Raw genomic sequence first — 19,583 nt, 5'->3', positions numbered from 1 at the left:
GTAAGGAGTGTCTCAGGTGTGCTCTGGGCTGGGTGGGGTCCACAAGTTGTTGCAGTGGGAAAGAGCTGGCACTGTGTATCCATTCCTATTGCATAAAGTGAGCTTGCCTCCATTCCCAGACCTAATAAATTTGCTGTCTGTCTTTCCCAGGTGCTGGCCATGTCAAGCCGTTCCTGGCTTAGTTATTCCTATCAATCACGCTTCCACCTGACTCCCCTGTCTTATGAGACACTGGAGTTTGCATCTGGTTTTGCTTCTGAGCAGTGCCCTGAGGGCATTGTGGCCATCTCCACAAACACATTGAGGTAAGCACCAGAAGGAAAACACAAATGCTTCCAGGCTGGAATGCCAGGCAGGTGAGGCGGTGGTGAATTCCACCTGACATTCAAAAGGAAAGAGGTAAAGTCACTTAACTTCAAAAAGATTTTTTAATTATGGATAATGATTTGATAGCAACACTTGTATGGTTTTGGAAAGCAGACAATTTAAGGAAAGTTATGCTGTCAAAAAGAAATAGAGTGTACTTCTCAGATTTGTATCTTGTAGGTTTTAAAAATAAGTGTAATTCAAGTTATTTTTCAGTTCTCTGATTCTGAGAGAGGCTTTTAATAAATGTGGACCTGTTATGTATCAGGATCTTGTGGTTTGTGATCTGAATTAGCTGCTTTGCAGGAAATGAACCACGTGATTTCAGAAACTAGAGGCATGACAGGGATGTGTTTGTTGCCTTTTTTAAAGTTCAGCTGAGATACTAAAAAGATAAATGAAAGTAATGGACCACAAATTCAGCTGCTGTGCTGTACGTACTTGAACAGACACTTTTTTCATATCTGTCCTCATTAAATATTACAGCATTCATTGCTTTTAAAGGAGCCATTCTTTCTGGAAAGACTTGTGGTTTTTAGACACCAAATGCCAGAAGAACTGGCATTTCAGCTGGCAAGTCACAGGAAGAAAGAGCTGGCATTGGGTTTTTCATACTCTTTTTAACTGAAGTGCCTCTGAGGAGCATTTGATTATATGTCAAAGTCAATGTCGCATTTAGATTCAGATGATGTGTTCCCCAAACGTGCACTTTCCTTCTCCCATATGCTCTTTGTTCCTTTTGGGACAGACTTGCTTCAGCACCAGTCAGAATGCACCCTGGGACTGCAAGAGCCCTCAAAGACCTCGTGCTGCAGCATACACCTGTCTCACACCACGGGCTCCCATTTTAGGATGTTAGTTTTGCTCTGCTCTCTGGAGCTAATTGCTAGTTGCTGTCTGACGTGAGAAAGGTGCTCCTCCTCTCTCCCACTAGCCAGTTTCACAAAGAAAAAGTTCCACTCCAGTTTTGTTCTCTTGGACAGCTGTTTTTACACTGTGTTCAACATGTCTCATCTTTGTCCCCCAGGATTTTGGCTCTGGAGAAGCTCGGAGCAGTCTTCAACCAGGTTGCCTTCCCGTTGCAGTACACACCCCGAAAATTTGTCATTCACCCAGAGAGCAACAACCTGATCATTATTGAGACAGACCACAATGCTTACACTGAGGCCACCAAGGCACAGAGGAAGCAGCAAATGGCTGAGGTAATTGGGGTGGGGGGCAGGTACACCCATCTCTTCCCCCAGGGGGGCTTCTGCAGCTGGAAATGCTCCCTGCTCATGAGTTCCCGGCTGCCATTACCTGCAAGGCTTTCTGTCCTGTGTGAATGCAGGGGCTGGAAGAGGAGTGGAGATATGCATAAACACAAACATTTCAGCAGAATGCACGACTTCCCAGTATTCCTTCCTTTGTGTGTTTTTAGGATATATTTTAAGAACCACACTAATGGAGAACAGTCTGGCTTGTGCAGCACCTGATCCCCACCCATTCTGTGGGGTTCTGTGGTTGGTTGAGGATGCTTCCATTTCAGTGGGTTGTTTGGTTTTTTTCCCCTCAGGTTTGTTGATTTGGAGAAACAGCTCCCGAGACAACTGTCCCTTGGCAGGGCAGAGCTGACAGTCGTGCTCTGAGCTGTAGAGTCTCCCTGGGGAAGAAACTCGGGGTGGAAGCTTTGGGACTTGATGGGTTTTATGGCTCCACAGGCAGTACCTTGCCCCAGAATACTTGGGCTTAGGCAAAACAGGGAGGTTGTATTCTATGCAGAGCATCAGCATGCTGGGAAAGGACATCACTGAGCTGTTCTTTTCTCCTGTCCTTTAATGCTGTAGGAAATGGTGGAGGCTGCGGGTGAGGATGAGAGGGAACTGGCTGCAGAGATGGCTGCAGCCTTTCTGAACGAGAATCTTCCTGAGTCCATCTTTGGTGCTCCCAAGGCAGGGAATGGTCAGTGGGCCTCTGTTATCAGAGTGATGAATCCAATCCAGGGGAATACATTAGATCTGGTCCAGCTGGAGCAGAATGAAGCTGCTTTCAGGTAAGACACATTGCCCAATGCAGCAAAAGTCCCTGCTTGTGATGAATCTTAGGTGGTTTTTGCCTTTTGCTTATCTGTTACTGAGCTGAAATCCAGGTGGAACATGTTATCAAGAGACTGGCTTGAAATTCCAGAAGTGATTTGTCTTGCCTTTCCTTCACTTCCACCCTTGATCTTGTCTGTATTTGGCATTAAGAGCTCCAAATGTAGTTGCAGGACCCCAGTGTCTAAAGAGCAACACAGGGGTGTAAATGACAGATAAGAGGGCTAGGAACAAGAAAATGTGCTGTTATCTCTCACTTTTCCTTCTCACCCAGATAAACTGAGGATAGATTGAATGAAAAGGGAAGTGTTAGGGGGAAAACCAACACAGTAACTATGAAGAATAGCAAGTGCCTCAGCAGATGGAGTCATGTTAGTCAAAAGGCTGACCTGCCATTTCCAACCTGCCTGAGCTATTTACTGAGCAGGAAATAACACTGGAAGATGAGGAAAGTTAATTGTATACGTCCCAATGGGAACAGCCTTTGGAAAAACAGAGTTCTAGTAGTTCCGCACATCACTAGGCAGTGTCCAGCCTGTGGAAGTGTGAAGTAACACTGGGCATTGTGAAAATATAAAATCCTGTTGAGCATATGTGACAGCTGGAACACATAAGGAGAGTGTGGAATAATGTACAAATCTGTGTTAAACACAAGGAGAAAAAATTACTTCTTAAAAGGAAATGTCAGTGTTGAAGGGTTGGACTCTGAAAGCTCTGCTGGGCAGGTGCAGGTTGTGCTGTCAGAGAATCCAGTCTGGGTGTGCAGTGTTAGTGTGGTGATGACACTGATGTCCTGGTGTGTCCTGTCGTTTCCAGCGTGGCTGTGTGCAGGTTCTCCAACACTGGGGACGAGTGGTACGTGCTGGTGGGAGTTGCCAAGGACCTGATTCTGAACCCACGCTCAGTTGCTGGGGGTTTTGTCTACACATACAAGCTGGTGAATAGTGGTGAGAAGCTGGAGTTTCTGCACAAGGTAAGGGGAGTAATGGGGTCACTTCCAGGCTGAGTGTCATAGTAGCTCTTACTTGCAATTAGCTGCCTCCTACAAAATCAGTTGGTACATCTTTTGCAGAGCTGAGCATTGAACACAGATCTCACAAGTCCCAGTTTTACCCATCTAATTGGGTAAATTGGAAAGGAGCAGTGTTTTTCATGCCCCTGATAGGGAGGGGAGGGAAATGGCTGTTTGCTTTCTGGAATATGAGCTCAGAGAGCTGCTTAAGCAGTTGTTTACAGAGCAAATTCATACTTGGGTCACTTGAACCCTGGTGCTAAGACTATCAGTCCTTGGCTGACCATGTGCAGCTGTTGTGATGAGCTGTCATTCTCCTTGGATGATGTTTGATTGTGTGTAGAAATGATTAGTGACTTGTTTGATAGGTCTCGGGGGCTTCAGTAAAGGTTTCAGCAGAAAAATTACTGTTCTTCCCACATGCTTCCAGCATGGCTGAGATTTGAGCAGATGAGCACATGGAAAGGAATGTTGTGGCTTACTCACTTCCTAGAGTCCTGATGCAGTGAGTGGGTTCTGTCCTGGACCGCGGCCTTTTCTGGTGCCACTGAACACCCACTGGAACTTGACAGAGCTGAAGTTGTGAAATAAACTTCTTTTAGCCAGTGCAGCCGAGCTAGGAATGCTGTAATTGGAAGCTCTCTACATGTTCCCCTTCTCTGCTGTGATTGATCATTTTGGATTGATTAGTGGTGGGAGATTTTTCAGTCTGAGTTACTGAAATTGTGGGCAGACACACTGTAGTTGTTCATATTTAACAGTTTCTTTGGTGGCATTGTCAGATGGCTGAATTACATTCATGCCTTGCTTTAAAAGCATTCTGGGTAGATTTAGGTAAAGTCTAAAGTTCTTCTATTGGATATAAACCAAAACTAAGAACTGAGGCAACCAGACCCTTGTCTTCTTTTGCTGCCTTCCCACGTGGGGTTGTTACAGCAATCCTGTGCTTCAGTTAAGATGCACTGCAAGCAGTGTGTTGTGTGTGGGTGCCCATGGCTCTCTTAGCTCTATGTGTGACACCTAGTGCTGTCAAAAGACCTGCAAAGGACTGACCTCTTGCCTCTCCTGTAGAAAAAGATTGTTATTAGCCTTTTACATTGAAAACCTTGGTACAGGCCAGTGAACTTCAACCAACACCATTAGCTGAATTTAGCTTGAAGGTTTATGTAACGTTGGTTTCTTAATGAAGATTTCACAATCTTCCTCTTCCCTCTCTAGACCCCTGTGGAGGAGGTCCCTGCAGCCATTGCTCCATTCCAAGGCCGAGTCTTAATTGGAGTTGGAAAGCTCCTGCGTGTGTATGACCTGGGCAAGAAGAAACTGCTTCGGAAATGTGAGAATAAGGTACTGCCTTCTGTTCTGACCAGATCTGTCAATTTGGAACGAGTGATATTTTGCCTCAGGAGTGAAAACATGAGGTTTAGCTGCTCCTCCAGCCCAAGTGTGTCTGTTTATTTGATCAGCAGAGCTGTGTGTTTGCCTTGCTGGTTTGCTGCTGCATCTAGACAGAGTAGTGCTGGGCTAGAGTGGGCTGTTGTGTTGCCCCTCTGCATCTCACACACACACCATTTTCTTATCACCGTTCTGACAGTGGTGTTGCAAGTTCCTTTTTGTCCCAGTTCAGTGCAGCCTTACTGACTGTGTGCAGGGGTCTGTACAGGCTTTTCCTTTGGCTGCTGCAAATGTGAGAGGTCTTAGTGAGATAGAAGATAATTGCTGGAAATGTTTTGTTAGTTTTGGTGATCAGCAGCTGGGGGCAGAAGCTGGAGGGTGCATACGACCATCTCATCAGATCCCCAGAATGTTGAAAAGGGGGATTTTCTCCTTGAAGTACACGGTCCTTCTTGCTGAGCATCTCTGGTACTTTAGGAAAAGAAATTGCAGAGCCGTTGTGATTTTCAGAGAAATTGTGATTTTCTAACTCTTAATTGCCTGCTCCTCCCTCTCTCGTGCAAGCTGCAGAACCTGTGCCAGCAGCTCATTACTGCACAAAAGAACTCCAGCAAGCTAACAGACTGGGAACTTGTGGGGGAATTTTTTTATGTGTCTGTGGTTTTGTTAGCTGGTTTTTTGGTTTATTTTTTTCCTAAAGCATGGCTTGCATGAAAAATTGAAGCTTTCCTTCTTGGGCCTTCAATGACCACGTAGTGAGGAGACAGGGAAGAAATGCCTGCTTGTAGGGATGTCCTGGCATCTCCAATCATGGGCTCACCAGCAGCACTTGTTCTCTAGATAGTGTTCATACAGGGAAGGTGTGAGTTCCACGCAGTGCATCTTAGGTTGCCCTGAATTGGTGGTGTATTTAGAGTGGGATTGTAGTATGGGAGAATGAGGGGTAGTTTTGGAGGAAATTATGGGAAGTGGGGAGTGAGCTGTAGTTCACAGATGGAAATAGTGTTTCAGCTGGAATGGAATTATGCTTCCTGTTTAAAGAACTTTTGTCCTTTCTCTCTCAAAAGCACATTGCCAACTACATCTGTGGGATCCAAACCATTGGGCACAGAGTGATTGTTTCAGACGTTCAGGAGAGTTTCATCTGGGTGCGTTACAAAAGGAATGAGAACCAGCTCATTATCTTTGCTGATGACACTTACCCTCGGTGGGTCACCACAGCAACGCTCCTGGATTACGACACTGTGGCTGGAGCAGACAAGTTTGGTAACATCTGTGTGGTGAGTGTGCCTTGCTGAAGTTGGGGCTTTTTGGACATATTTTCCCTTAAAACATCCATGATTTATATTAAAAGAATGAGAATCTGTCATTAGCTGGAGACAACGCCCTGTACCATTGACTTGTTTTCATGGGGTGACTCTGTCATCATAGTGAGCTGCAGTTTATCAGTTTGTTAAATGAAGAAAATAAGTTAAAGCATCAGCAAGTCATAAACATGTTTCTGAGGTGTCCAGTAATTTGTTTATATTGCCTCAAAACTTTCTGCCAATAAGCCTTTAAAAGAAGCTTGTTGCTGTGAAGGGGCCTGTGAGAAGTTGAGTCAGGGTTATCACTCTTACTTTTTCTGACTAAACCTCATTGCTGGCATTTAGCTTTCTCTGTCACTTCCTCTTCACAGTTGGCTTTGTCAGCCAACACTTCCCCACTTGGCTGCATTTCAGCAAGGGAGGAGGAAAGAATAGATGGGTCTTTCTGGCAGAGCTTTGATCTCTTTCTGAAGCATGCTCGGGTGCTTTGGAGTGCAGAGTTCAGCAAGTGTCAGATGCTGCGCCTGCAGGATTTGGCCAACACACACAATCAGTCCTCTATAGTTTTCCTGCCCCACATCCATCAAACTGTTTCCTTAGTGGAAACCACCTTCAGATCAGTTTGACCATACCTCCCAGGGTGATCTGCAAGTGCAGAGGCCCTGGTTCTGAGGCCCTGCCTCTGTTTCTGAGTGATAGGCTATGTCTGGTCTTGATACTGCAGTTGTCACATAACTGTAAAGGCTTTATTGGAGAGGCACCTGGATGATTCTGCTGAAAGTGTCATGTGGTTCTTGCACAGTCCACAAAAGCAGCCTTTCAGACAGCACAAGGGCTCTGCAGAGATAACGTGCTCCTTCTCTTCAGCTTGCTAATTATTCCTTCCTCTTTCAACACAGGTGAGATTGCCTCCCAACACCAATGATGAAGTAGATGAGGATCCCACAGGCAACAAAGCTCTCTGGGACAGGGGTCTGCTTAATGGAGCATCACAGAAGGTAATACTTTGTGGGAAGTACATGGCTATTGTAGGAGAAGAATGCACTGCTTTTCTGTGAAGACCTTTGCAGTATTGTCCAGGAGATGTATTGGCAGTTCTGCTTCTACACAATCTGCTGTGCTGTGGGTGATCTGTTTTCACTGTTGCTGCAAGCCAAAGTTCTGAAATCACAGTTGAAGCCTGTTTGGTGTGTTTGCTGGAAGCAGCTCATTTTCTTTCGCTGCTTTCTCTCATTACTTGCATCCGTTTGTCCAGCTGAGTTTTGCCATCTGGTCACAGGTGGAAGGCGCTTCCTCTCTAGAAAGGCATTTCAGAACTAGCAGTTGGCTGAATTTATTCTGCTTTCCTCTCTCAATCCCTTTGATGCTCTTATATAAGCTAAAGAAAAAACATGCTTCTGTGCTTGCCTTTCAGGCTGAAGTGATTATGAATTATCACGTGGGAGAAACAGTGCTTTCCTTGCAGAAGACCACACTGATTCCAGGAGGCTCTGAATCTCTTGTTTATACCACCTTATCAGGGGGGATAGGAATCTTGGTCCCTTTTACTTCCCATGAGGTAAGCAAGCCCAAGCATCAGGCTGCAGTCTTGCTGCTTTTTGTGCACCCGTCTGCAGCCAGTGTATTGAATGTGTTGCGTTCCCTGGAGGGCTCCGCTGTGTCTGAAACCCTGAGCTACAGGAGAGCCTGTGGCTCCAGTGCAGAAGGGAAGAGAAGGAGTTTGCTGAATCCTGCATTGGTTCTATAAGGAGTTGAGCACATTCCTTATTGCACTGTTCTGAATCTGTGCTTTCAAGGAGCTTTGGGTGACTCAGTGTCTGAGGAGGGAGGAGTCCTTTGGCATACTTTGTGTAGCCTCTAAACTGTTGATCAGGCAGTGATGTTTCAAGTCTTGAGGATGATACTGTTCTCTATTTGCTGTTGCCTCTTGGAGCAGTGGATGGCAAGACATTCCCTCTTGGAGCTGCAGCTCTGTGCTGCACAGCTGCTGTATGCCTGATTTCCTGGGAGACTGATCGTGACTAGAGTGGCTGCTTAGTTCTGCTAGGGGTGCTTCCCAAGTGGAAGTGATGAGGGGGTAGCCGTGAGTTTGGCTGCCGTGTGCAGGGCTGCTCTGGCAGAGTTGGTAATCACAGAACCACAGAACAGTTTTAATTGGAAGGGACATTTAAATCATCTCATCTAATCCTAAATGAAAGGCAGTGTTTCAGCCAGTGCAGGAGCATCTTCTGATGGGTGTTGCCTTGCTAGCAGCACTGATGTGTACCAAACTATTCTCTTACCAATCCTTTATCTCCCCAGGATCATGACTTCTTCCAGCATGTGGAAATGCACTTACGGTCTGAGCACCCTCCTCTCTGTGGACGAGACCATCTCAGTTTCCGCTCCTACTACTTCCCAGTGAAGGTGAGCCCTGAGCACATGGGATCTTCTGGTCGTGGGGTGCAGAGAGTTGCACTGGGGCACAGACCTGCCTTGAGGCTGGCAGAACCAAGGCAAGGTTATTGTTTTGAATAAGGCAAGGTTGCTGTTCGGTGGAGAGAGCTGAGGTACTGTCAGTAATGGCTTGTGTAGTGCCTGTGGCAGATGGCTCTTGAGCAGCACTTTGTAAGGAGAACAGTACTTAGCACTTAATACATGTCTCTTTTCATTTCTTGACTCTTGTAATGAGCCTCCTGAGGGTAGGTCCTAAGACCCAAGCCCAGAGGTGCTGTAGCTGCATTTTAGCACTTCCCACAGCTTCTCCATTTTCCACCAGGAGAAGAAGCATTACATAGCTGTTGGTGTGGCTGGGTCAAACTGAGTGCTGCCCTGGGTTATGTTTTTCCCACCACCATTGGAAAGGGAAATCTAAGTTCAGAAACAGCTGTTCCTGCCTATTTCTGCTTTTGAGGAACTGTTAGAAGCTGTGAACTGCTAAATGCTCTGAACAGACGTATCCCAGTGGTAGCTACTACCAGGGTAATGAGTGTGGAGTCAGTCAGAACACTGTCTCAGCAAATTAAACTCTCTAGGTGCAGAGGGTGGTGGTGATCTCTATGAGCTTGAGGCTGATTTGCAGCATACGCAGCCTCAAAGATTGCTCCCATTTGATTGAAGCTGCCTTTGTCATCACTCACGGTTTCCCCTAGCCTTCCCAGTGCAGGTTTCCCCTAGCTCTTCCCAGGCAGATTTCTCTTCCTTTCCCTTGTGTGATTCTTCAGCTGCACCCAAGCTTTTTGGGTTTCTGTTTCGTTAATCAAGCTGGCCAGTAATTAATGGGATGCTAACTGCTGCTATTCAGCAGATGAGGTCACTGAGCATGGTCTTGTTTCCAGGACAGGATTAAGAAACTCCTGGGAACAAACTGTTTGTGGCCATTTTTCCCTGTTTAGGCAGGGTTCAGTGCTTCTGTGTGGTTTCGATTCAGTTCTCTCCTGCTTGCCCCTCCAGAATGTGATTGATGGAGACCTGTGTGAGCAGTTCAACTCCATGGAGCCTAACAAACAGAGGAATGTGGCCGAGGAGCTGGACCGGACCCCGCCCGAGGTGTCCAAGAAGCTGGAAGACATCCGCACGCGCTACGCTTTCTGAGTGGCAGCTGGCAGGGGCAGAAATGCTTGCAGCTCCTCTGGGTGCTCTTCCAGGCACTGTTGGGAGGAGGAATGTGTACTTTTTTTCTCCCCCCACCTTTTTCAAATATTGGTTTGGTCCTCTTGGTTTATGTTTCAAAGTAATGTGACTCCAGTAAATACAGTATCAGCTCTTAGGTTTCCCAACACATCCCACTGCCTATGTGAGGACTCCTGACATTCAAGCTTCTGCCCAGAGCAGTTCTCTCTTGAGAAGTGCCCAAGGCAGGATGCCAGCTGACCCTCAGCCCCATCTCCTTGTCACCCCTTTTAGATGGGGGGGTCCCAGGATGTCTTGCTGAAGTTCTGTAGGGCAGATCCAGCTGAGTCTTTGTTGGGTCAAGTGGGGTTTGTGATTTCCCAGCATTTTAGGAAAGGAAAGGAAAGGAGAGAGCTGTGGCACAATTCAGGATTACCAGGCTCCTCTTTCAGTAGCCAGTGGTGAGCAGCTCTGGGCTTATACTAGCCCAGGGAGCAGCCAATGGAAAGCTAGCTGTGGGGAGGGTGTAACTGTCACACTTGTCTTGAATGTTTTCTTCTGAATTGCAAGGGGGTTTTTAGGACTCGCCATTTCTGACTGTTTTCCCTGTAAATAGAGTTTTGTACAATGTTGACTCTCCTGGGGGTGGGGAAGAGCGAGGCCTGAGTCTGGGACTTGATTTGTTTCATAATAACTTTGGCAAGAGAGTGTCTCCAAGCTGTGACTGTGAGCAGCACATGAAGAATAAAAGCCTGTTTTTTCACTATGCTGGCGCTGGGGCTCTTCTCCTTCATGGCAGCTGCTGCTGACCTGGTGGGAGGAGGAGTACAGAAATGTGTGTACCCTGAGCCCCTGTGCTCCTGCAGGTCCCTCGCTGCCCCTCTGCTCTGCCTGGAGCTGGCCCCCTGCTGCTTGATCAGCCCTGGGACAAACAGAGCAGGCTGTGGAGAGAGGGAAGAGTCATTTCTGCAGCCGTTCCCAGAGCATGGCTGCTCATCCGGGGTTCTGTGTTGCCCAGTGTAGCAGGTGCAGCTCTGGGAGGAGCAGCTGGCTGCCAGAGGGGCTGCCAGGGAGAAAGGTCCTTGTCCCAGAGGCTTGGCTGCAGAGGCTCCCAGTCGGAGTGCACCCACACAGCAAGTGCTTCCTGGTTCTGCTGGGTTGTTCCCTGCTTACTCCTGCTGGTGGGGACTGCCTGAGAGCCTGTGACATCCTGGTAAGGATGCTGCTCCCCACTTGGGGCTTGGAGAGACAGGTGGTCCTTGATGTCTGTGCTCCCTTTGAACAGCTTTCACGCTCTCTGGTGCACGTACTGTGTGGGGTGAGGACAAACACACCCTCCTGCCCTGTCCTTTGCACCCTCCTCTCCCCTCCTGCTTGTCTTGACCTCGCAGGCCTGCAATGGCAGGGGCTTACAGCGCAGGGCTGCACCCTTTGGCTCTGACATGGCACGTGGAGCCCCACCCGTCCTCTGCTGGCAGAGCAAAGGGCTTTGTGTTCCCCGGCCGGAGTGGGGGCGGCTGTGTCGTGGGAGGGGCGCAAGGGAGCTGGCTTTGTGGGGTCCAGCTTCTGGCTTGCCGTGGATTTAAAGTGCTCACCCTATGCTCCCTGTTCCTTGTTCTCCCCGAGGGAGTGATGCTTTGGATCAGAGGGCACTTCAAGCAGAGCTCCAGTGACTCTTGGTATTTGTCATGCTGGTATCCTGAAAAGTGAAAGCGGGGGAGGGGGGCATCTTGAGATGTTCCCAAACTGGTTCCAAGCACAAGATTTTACTTCCTTGGCTGTGCCTGGTGAATAACCTGCCTCCAGTAAAAGGCAAAGCCTGGGAGAGACCCATTCCCAGCCATAAAGATCTGGGGGCTTGTGGGGAACTGGCTGAGCCCCCAGCTCCCCTTGACTGGGACAAGGAGGGATTCTCTCAGTGCGTGTTCCCTCCTGCTGCCGTATGGGAGCAGAGCTCCCGGGGCTCTGCACGGGAAGCTGTTTGCCTTGGGCTCATCCCAGCACTGATATCCAGCCCGGAGCAGCCAGGGAGAGCACACCGCCCCCAGCACAGTGCTGCGCAGTTCCGCACTTTCTCCTCTCCCTCGCCCCATCCCGGCTGCCAGGCTGATGAATACGTGGGCAGGGAATGCTATTAAATGGCTTCCTCCAGCGACTGCAGCAGCTGCGGGCAAAATCCCTGCGGACACCTGAATGAGGAGCTGGAGCAACTCCTTCCCTGCTTAGAGCTGAGCATCTTACCCCCCGATGAGTGCCGGGAGGGAGGCAAGGGCCATGCCCAAGGCTGGGCCAGGACCAGAGGAAGCTTGGCAGGAGCACGGCAGTGGCCCTGACTTCATGCCAGGGGAATCCCAGCGCGCTCTCACAGGCAGAAGTGCATTCCTTCCCACGCGTTTCCCTGGGAGCACTGACCCACTCTTTGATAGTCGATGTTTCTTGCTGACCCTTTGGATGCTCAGCAGCCCTGAGCACAGACACAGCGGCTCTTCCACGGGGCTCTTCAGGATGATGTGGGGGAGGACAATGTCCCATGTCCCTTGCTCCTGGCAGGAGCTCAGCCCTGAAGCATCCTGAGAGGATGACGTGAGCTTGGGATAGAGGGAGCAGAGTCCTGCCGGCCTGCAGCCAGCCAAGAATACCTCAGACCCTCTGAGATTAGTGCTGCAGTGCAGCCCTCCCCTGGGCGCATGCTGGGAAGGCACTGGGCTGACTCCCACTTCGATTGCCCTAAAACGTGCCCATGGGTGCTCAGCCCAGTAAGTGCCCTGGGACACCTGGCCAGGAAAGCCCAGCACCCCGGGCGTGCCGGTGCTGGCAGAGAGAGCACCCTGGAGAGCCTAGGGCTGTGCAGAGTGCTCAGCTGGGCACCTCGGGGGCCATGTGGGCACCTGACTGGGTTGAGTGGGCACCCTGCAGGGATGAGGCATGTACCATAGCTAGACCAGCACCCTGGGGCTCCCTGCTGGTGCAACAAAGCACCCCGAGAAACAGGGCGGGACCCAGCAGGATGAGCCAAGCACCCTGGGGCCCCTTAGTTGGATGAGCTGAGCACACTGAGGATACCTGGCTAGGTGAACTGAGCAGCTGAGCACCCCGGGGGATACCTGCCTGGAACAGGGGGGTTGCCAAGCACCCTGGGGCCACCACAGCCCGGGCTACCTGCGAACCCTGGGGACACCCACGCGGCTGGGGCAGCCAAGCAGCCGCGGCGAGCAGGGCCCGGCTCTCCCCGGGCCGTGCGGGGCGGTCGCTCGGTCCCCTCTCCCCGCCCGGCCCCCGGCCGCCGCCCCGCCCGCTCCCCGCGCCGCCGCCCCCCGCCCGCCTCCCGGGAAGCGCGGGCACGGCCCCGCCGCCGCCGCCCGCGGGTGGACGCGTCCCGCGCCAGGTGGGTCCGCGAGCCGCGCGCGGGGGGCGCGGGGGGCGGCACGGGGCACACGCACCCCGCCAGCCGGCCGGGTCTGCTTGGGGACACAGCGCGGGGACATGGCACAGAGGTCCCCGCTCCGGGGATTGTGGGTGGCACCCCTTTGCGCTGGGACACCGCGCGGCGCCTTTGCGCGGGGGCACGGCGCGGTACCCGGCACGGCTGCTTTCCCTTGGGACATGGCACAGCGTGGGGACACAGCGTGGCCCCCCTGGCACCGGGACGTGGTGTGGGGACGCAGATGGGGCCCCTTCTGTGCTGGGATATGGCATGGACACAACACACCCTCCTTCGCAGGGGGACACGCTGTGGAGATGTGGCACAAGGACGTGCTGGGGTCTCCTTGCACAGCGTGGGGGCATGGCAGAGCCCCTTCACAGGGGTGTGGGGACGCGACACCTCTGTGTGGGGACCGAGCATGCGGTGACTTGGCCACTTCACCAGCCCCGGCTGAGGCCGGAGGACATAACTCACCGCTGGGATAACGGGGCTGGGTGGATCCCCCTCCTTCCCTGGAAATCCCCTGAGGGTGTCATCAGGGAAGCCCCGGTAGCCCTGCCCCAAGCAGGACACAGGCATTCACGGCTCCACGGCCACCCACAGCTTTTGGCCACCCGAGGCTCAGGCGGGGCTGTCCCTTCCCCGCTGTCCCGGAGCGGGTGTCCTGCCCTGGGGCTGCAGCCGGGGCTCTCTTCCCCCAGATTCCCTCTTGCAGTCCGGGGGTGCTCCTGCACCCCTGCAAACACATCCCTGCCAGCACCCTGTGACGGCCCCGGGACCTGCTGCCTCCCTGCCACCAGCTGGAGAGGAGAAGCCAGCGGGGACTGCCGGGAAGGGGGACTAACCCCCCATCCATGGCAGGGAACAACTGCCCGGGGCTACCGGAGAGCAGCCAGTGCCCGGAGCCTACACCTGTCCCTTGTCCCCACACCATCCACGCCACTGCCCTGGAGGCTCCTGGTGAGCCCCAGCCATGTAGGCACAGCCTGGGGCTCCACTGACGGCCACCATCAACATGCAGCAGGGCTACGCTGCCGTCCTGTGTGAGTACAGCTGGGGACAGGGGGGATGGCCTCAGGAGCCACCTCGCTGGGTGTCCCTGAGGGGGCTGATGCCGCTGGCTTTGGCTGCCCAGGTGTCCTGGCTGTGCTGGGGCTGGAGGCCGCGGCGCCGGGCGAATGTGAGCTCACCCGCCTGCTCCAGGACAAGCTGCAGTACGAGATGCGCCTGCAGTACATGGTAACCCCAGCTGTGGGAGGTGGGGGGACATGGCATTGCAGGGGCTCGATTTTCTTGAGGGGCACATGGCGGGAGGAGTGCCAGCAGCACCCACTGATCTACAGTGGCCAGGTGCTGGGTGCTGTCTTTTTCACCAGGGACAATTTGTGCCAAATTTTGCCCAGAGCTACTTCTGCTTCGGGCTGACCACATCAAAGGGCTTTTGCACCTGCTCTCTGGTGTCATGCTGAGGATGGCAAGGATGTGCCCATCACTTTGCCCCTTGCCAGTCCCCATGCTCTTCTTGCCTTTCTAGAAACACTACTTTCCCATTGACTACACAGTCCAGGTCCAGTATGAAGAGGTGCTGAGGCCGTCCAACATCACCCGCCTGGTAAGATGGTGGCAGGGGAGAGTCCCGTGATGGGGGAGCACTCCAGGGACCGGGGGGGCTGCATGGCTCTCACCCTCTTACCCTTTAGCGCAACGGGACAGTGTCGGAGGCAGCACTGCGGTACCTCTGGTTCCATGTCAGCTCCCAGGCAGTGCTGCGGATCCGTGAGGTGCTGCCAGAGAAGCACCCATCCTGGAAGTACACCCAGGAACTCTGTCAGCTTTTTGATGCCCTGGGCGAGGAGTACAGCAAGTATCGGCAGGTGAGGATCCCCCCTGGCCCCCCAGCCCGGCTGCATGTCACACACTCGTGTGCTGGGAGGACACGCACTGAGCCACGAGCAGCCGGGAGGGGACAACGTGGCATGGACATTTCCCCTACGTGTGGGTTCTGTGAAAGGACTGACGGGGACAGGGAACAGGGAAAAAGATTGGGAGCGGGATGCGGGGCCGTGGGGCAGTGCCTAAGAATTATTGCACATCTGGCATTGGTGGTTCAGTGGTAGAATTCTCGCCTGCCACGCGGGAGGCCCGGGTTCGATTCCCGGCCAATGCAACGGATGTGTCTTTTTCTTGCCGGCACCCCGGACGCTCGGGGGACCGACTGACCTGGGGAGGGGAGAGCGGTGCTGTCACGCACGCTGTCCGGGGTTGGCACTACCGCGGCCGGCGGTTACGGGAGATCAGGCAGAAGGTGCCCATGAATTTATCCCTGTTTTCCGAGTGACCGTGCTGCCTCTCTGCCCAAGCCACTGCTGCCTCGATGGAGCTGCTGAACCGCGATGCTGTTGCATTTGGGTGCTGGATGTGGGTGGCCTGTCACGGCTGGGTCACCAATGTGAACACGAAGCGTGGCTGGGCTGTCCTGTGCCATGGGACAGGTCCTGCAGCTCCTCCATGGGAGAGAGCAAGCTTTGCTGGGTTGTCTCAGCAGAGGGTTAACTCTGAAGGCTGCTGCCAACTCGTCCCTGCTGTAGATGATGTGAGGCAGCGGGCAGAGGTGTTCCCACGGGCTGAGCCGCGGTGTGAGAGCTGTGTTGGGGTGCTGTGTGAGGGTGCTCGGAGCTGACAGGGCCTGTCCCTGCTGCTCGCAGCCCGCTGGGTTTGGAATTGTGTGGGGGAGGGCTGGGGTAACCTGCACATCTGGCATTGGTGGTTCAGTGGTAGAATTCTCGCCTGCCACGCGGGAGGCCCGGGTTCGATTCCCGGCCAATGCAACACCTGCATCCTTTTGCACCCTGCTGTTCTTTGGTGGCTGCCAGGGTGCCCATGGAATAGCGCAGAGGTGCTCCCGTGGGTGCGCCCTTGGGCATCTCTGTAGAGTTGCTCCCTCTGCATCTCCCCTCGGGCCAGACTATGTGGTTTGTGTGGATGCTCAGGCCCCGATGGTGGCAGCAGCAGCTCTGTCTGCAGTGAGTGTCCTTGGCTTGGTGGCACCAGGCAGCACTATGAGGAGATGGTTTAGCTCAGCTGGGTGGCAGGGAGGGACACTGCTCAATGACAGCAAGGGATGCTATGTCCGTGGCAGTGAAGGCTTAGGAGCAGTGGGAGGTGCTGGTTCCTGTCAAGGGTACCCAGGCTGTGGAGGCAGATGGCAGCTGTGGGTAGTTCCACATCTGGCATATGTGGTTCAGTGGGACATTTACTGTGCTTCCCCCTCAAAAGCCGGGGTTTTGTTCCTCATCAGTGCAGCCTGGTGTCCTGCCTTTCAGCTCTGCAGCCCTCTGCCCCTCCATCAGACTTGGGCTCATGCAGCCATGGGTTGCTTGTGGCTGGGAGGTGATGCTGCACCCCAAGGCAGAGGTGTTTGGGTGCTGGATGTAGGTGGCCTTTCATGGCTGGGTCACCAATGTGAACCTGAAGTGTGGCTGGTTATCCTGTGCCACGGGACAGGTTCTGCAGCCTTTCTGAGGAGAGAGGGAGTTTTGCTTGGTTCTCAGCAGAGGGTTAACTCTAAAGGCTGATGCCAGCCCCTCCTTGCTGAAGGTGATGTGAAGCAGCAGAAGAGGTGCTTCCATGGGCTGGAGCTGCAGTATCAGAGCTGTGTGCTGGGGTTCCCTTTGCGTGTGTTTGCGTGTGTATGTGCATCTGTGTCTGTGTCTCTGTGTGCGATGTGCTCACAGCCAGCACTGCCTCCCCACATTGCACTCACTCTGCTGAATTTGGGACAGTGGGGCCGCGTGGGGGAGGGCTGGGATAATCTGCACATCTGGCATTGGTGGTTCAGTGGTAGAATTCTCGCCTGCCACGCGGGAGGCCCGGGTTCGATTCCCGGCCAATGCAACACCTGCATTTTTTTGTATTCACTGTCTCTGGAGGGACCACGGGGATTGCTCTCCGTGCCTGGAGGGATTACTCACCTCTCCAGCATGACACCCCCTGTGTGTATGTGAGTGTCATTGTCAGTAGAACAGAGCCAGGGCACCTTGGTGGCAGAGAGGGACCCTGCCTTATGGGCAATGACTGTCCATGGCTCACTGACAGTGAAGGTGTCTGTTTTGGTGGCACTGACAAGGGTTTAGGCTTGGTGGCAGTGAGGCCCAGGGCAGTCAGGCCTGCCTGGGTCTGGGGGATGCAGCCACATCCAAGAGTGGCTGTGTTTGGGTGCTGGATGTGGGTGGCCTGTCACGGCTGGGTCACCAATGTGAACACGAAGCGTGGCTGGGCTGTCCTGTGCCATGGGACAGGTCCTGCAGCTCCTCCATGGGAGAGAGCAAGCTTTGCTGGGTTGTCTCAGCAGAGGGTTAACTCTGAAGGCTGCTGCCAACTCGTCCCTGCTGTAGGTGATGTGAGGCAGCGGGCAGAGGTGCTCCCACGGGCTGAGCCGCGGTGTGAGAGCTGTGTTGGGGTGCTGTGTGAGGGTGCTCGGAGCTGGCAGGGCCTGTCCCTGCTGCTCACAGCCCGCTGGGTTTGGAATTGTGTGGGGGAGGGCTGGGGTAACCTGCACATCTGGCATTGGTGGTTCAGTGGTAGAATTCTCGCCTGCCACGCGGGAGGCCCGGGTTCGATTCCCGGCCAATGCAACAGCTGCATCCTTTTGCTGTCTCTTGGGGGACCTTGGTGACATTGCGGTGTCTGTCCCTGCAGACAGATGTGGAGACAGTGGTGGCCGATGTGGTGAAGCTGATCCACAGCGCGGGCGCTGAGAGCCGGAGCAAGGCCGTGCGCCCCAAGGCTCTGCTGGACAACTGCCTCAAGGTCATGCGGATGCTCTACGGGGTGCCCTGTGAGTTGGGAATCAGGGTGGGGGGCCCGACCCTGGGGAGCGCAGGTGCCACACAGGGGAGCCCTGTCCCACACCGTGGCACCTGTTCCCTCTGTTCAGGTCGGTGGGAGTCCACCTAACCCTGTGGAAGACCCCTCACTCACCTTGCCCTGGAGCCTCGGGTGCTGCCTCTGCTCTGCTCCTCCCAGAGCCCCAAAGGGGGTTCCCAAGGAAGGTGCAAAGGTGGGATGCCACTGCTTCCAGGACCAAACACAACGGCTTCCATGACCAAACACAATGCCTTCCAGAACTGTGGGACTGTTTATGGCTGTGGGATCTTGTCCATCCGAAACATCTGGCACTCTTTGCATGGGTGTGGGGTCAGACACAGCCCCCTGTGGCAGGCAGCTGTTGGGGGGACACACAGCCCTCGCTGCCCACAGGGCAGGTGAGGGCATCATCCTGTTTCTCTCGATTTGTATTTTTTCCTCAGCTTTCATTAAGCACCAGTTAATTCTCTAGCATTGCAGCTCAGCTTCCGACTGGGTCCCGGGAGCCTCCAGCCTTACCCGAAATAAAGGACCAGCAAAGAGACCCCCACTGCCTCCACTGTCTCCTCTTTTGGGGTGTCAGCACCTCCCTCACTGCTTTGGGGGAGAGACTCACTCTGATAAAGGGACCCCAAGCTGCCTCTGTCAGTCCCAGCTGCTTCTCCGGCAAGGAAACATCTGGAATTGTTTGTTGTGCTTGGGGCACGGGGCAGGCAGCACACTGGAGGGGCTGGGGCTGCCTGGCTGCCTCCCCCCTTTACAGCTTAGTTAATTACCTTAATCAGCTATTAGAGATCTTAATTGGTGTATTTGTGGCTTAGGCAGGCTCAGAGTCCATGGGCACTGCAGCATGAGTGGAGGAATGTCTTCCTTCTCCTCCTCCTCCTCCTCCTCCTCCTCCTCCTCCTCCTTTTCTTCCTCCCTTCATGCCTAGTGATGATTCCTGTTTATATAAAGCCCACACAGAGCTCATGTAAAACCACCAGTGATGATCCACTGCTTGATAAGAGCTTTAACTAGAGGGACCTTCTCTCCCAACCCTGCTGGCTTTAACAGAGCTCCTGTGTGGTCCAGGGACCCACCTGGGGCTGCCTCAGCCCTTGGGGCTGAGCCCCAACCTCCCACTCCCTCCTGTCAAGCGTGGGAATGATCCTTCATCCTCCTCCACTGTGGGAAAACTGAAGCTGTCCCTGCAAAATGACCCCTACCAAGCTTCCCAGAGCATCCCCACAGCAATGGGCTTGCCAAAACCCTCTATATCTAAGCCACTTGAGATACTGTGCATTTTCTTCTGGTCCCTCTTTTGAGGATTGGCTTAAAAAATGTCATCTGAGAGCCTCTACAGGAATGCACTCACAGGAATGAGAATGGGCGGCTGTTTGCAGTATTTCCTGATGTACCATGAGGGATGTTTTCAGGGAGGGTCAGCCCAGGACACCCTGCCCAGGTGTGAAAAGACATCTTTAGGCATGTGCTGAGACTTGGGAGATCTCTGGCTGTGAAACCCCCCAAGAAAAATGCCTGGCAGCATCCTTGGGGTGGGCATGGAA

General features: G+C 53.2%; 2 protein-coding genes and 4 non-coding genes across 7 annotated transcripts in view; all 6 read left to right on the top strand.

Annotated features, from left to right (window-relative positions):
• SF3B3 (splicing factor 3b subunit 3) overlaps nt 1-10,509 on the top strand; it is a 29,102-nt gene extending 18,593 nt beyond the window's left edge. Inside the window, exons 17-26 of the mRNA XM_056500473.1 lie at nt 151-305; nt 1,394-1,568; nt 2,193-2,398; nt 3,258-3,414; nt 4,672-4,797; nt 5,913-6,125; nt 7,052-7,150; nt 7,567-7,710; nt 8,454-8,558; nt 9,585-10,509. Of these exons, the coding sequence (XP_056356448.1) occupies nt 151-305; nt 1,394-1,568; nt 2,193-2,398; nt 3,258-3,414; nt 4,672-4,797; nt 5,913-6,125; nt 7,052-7,150; nt 7,567-7,710; nt 8,454-8,558; nt 9,585-9,725 (1,521 nt within the window). The 3' untranslated portion in view covers nt 9,726-10,509. The remainder of the gene's footprint in view (nt 1-150; nt 306-1,393; nt 1,569-2,192; nt 2,399-3,257; nt 3,415-4,671; nt 4,798-5,912; nt 6,126-7,051; nt 7,151-7,566; nt 7,711-8,453; nt 8,559-9,584) is intronic.
• A 2,515-nt stretch (nt 10,510-13,024) lies between these two features.
• On the top strand, nt 13,025-18,577 carry IL34 (interleukin 34). 2 transcript variants are annotated; one of them, XM_056500921.1, is made up of 7 exons: nt 13,025-13,128; nt 14,029-14,210; nt 14,303-14,406; nt 14,702-14,779; nt 14,868-15,041; nt 17,866-18,004; nt 18,104-18,577. In XM_056500921.1, the coding sequence occupies exons 2-7, from the start codon at nt 14,183-14,185 to the stop codon at nt 18,121-18,123; spliced, it is 543 nt and encodes a 180-aa protein (XP_056356896.1). In that variant the 5' UTR covers nt 13,025-13,128; nt 14,029-14,182; the 3' UTR covers nt 18,124-18,577. The 2 variants fall into 2 exon arrangements, with proteins under 2 accessions (XP_056356896.1, XP_056356895.1); XM_056500920.1 differs by having other exon boundaries at nt 13,032-13,128; nt 13,869-14,210.
• Nucleotides 15,264-15,334, top strand: TRNAG-GCC (transfer RNA glycine (anticodon GCC)). Its single transcript has one exon. It is a non-coding gene; the product is annotated as a tRNA-Gly (tRNA).
• On the top strand, nt 15,925-15,995 carry TRNAG-GCC (transfer RNA glycine (anticodon GCC)). Its single transcript has one exon. It is a non-coding gene; the product is annotated as a tRNA-Gly (tRNA).
• On the top strand, nt 16,991-17,061 carry TRNAG-GCC (transfer RNA glycine (anticodon GCC)). The gene has a single exon. It is a non-coding gene; the product is annotated as a tRNA-Gly (tRNA).
• TRNAG-GCC (transfer RNA glycine (anticodon GCC)) lies at nt 17,731-17,801 on the top strand. Its single transcript has one exon. It is a non-coding gene; the product is annotated as a tRNA-Gly (tRNA).
• Nucleotides 18,578-19,583: the final 1,006 nt, after the last annotated feature.

This window comes from Oenanthe melanoleuca, chromosome 11 (assembly GCF_029582105.1).
Source record: "Oenanthe melanoleuca isolate GR-GAL-2019-014 chromosome 11, OMel1.0, whole genome shotgun sequence".
Classification (NCBI taxonomy): domain Eukaryota; kingdom Metazoa; phylum Chordata; class Aves; order Passeriformes; family Muscicapidae; genus Oenanthe; species Oenanthe melanoleuca.
The sequence above is the reverse complement of the archived record's forward strand: the minus strand, read 5'-3'. Positions and strand labels throughout refer to the sequence as shown.

What these genes read in the sequence shown, in the direction of transcription:
- IL34 (XM_056500921.1), top strand. Translation starts at nt 14,183, where the DNA reads ATGCAGCAGGGCTACGCTGCCGTCCTGT. An exon ending in AGTACAGCAAGTATCGGCAG is followed by an intron (nt 15,042 to 17,865) that starts GTGAGGATCCCC and finishes CTGTCCCTGCAG; the next exon opens with ACAGATGTGGAGACAGTGGT. An exon ending in GATGCTCTACGGGGTGCCCT is followed by an intron (nt 18,005 to 18,103) that starts GTGAGTTGGGAA and finishes CCCTCTGTTCAG; the next exon opens with GTCGGTGGGAGTCCACCTAA.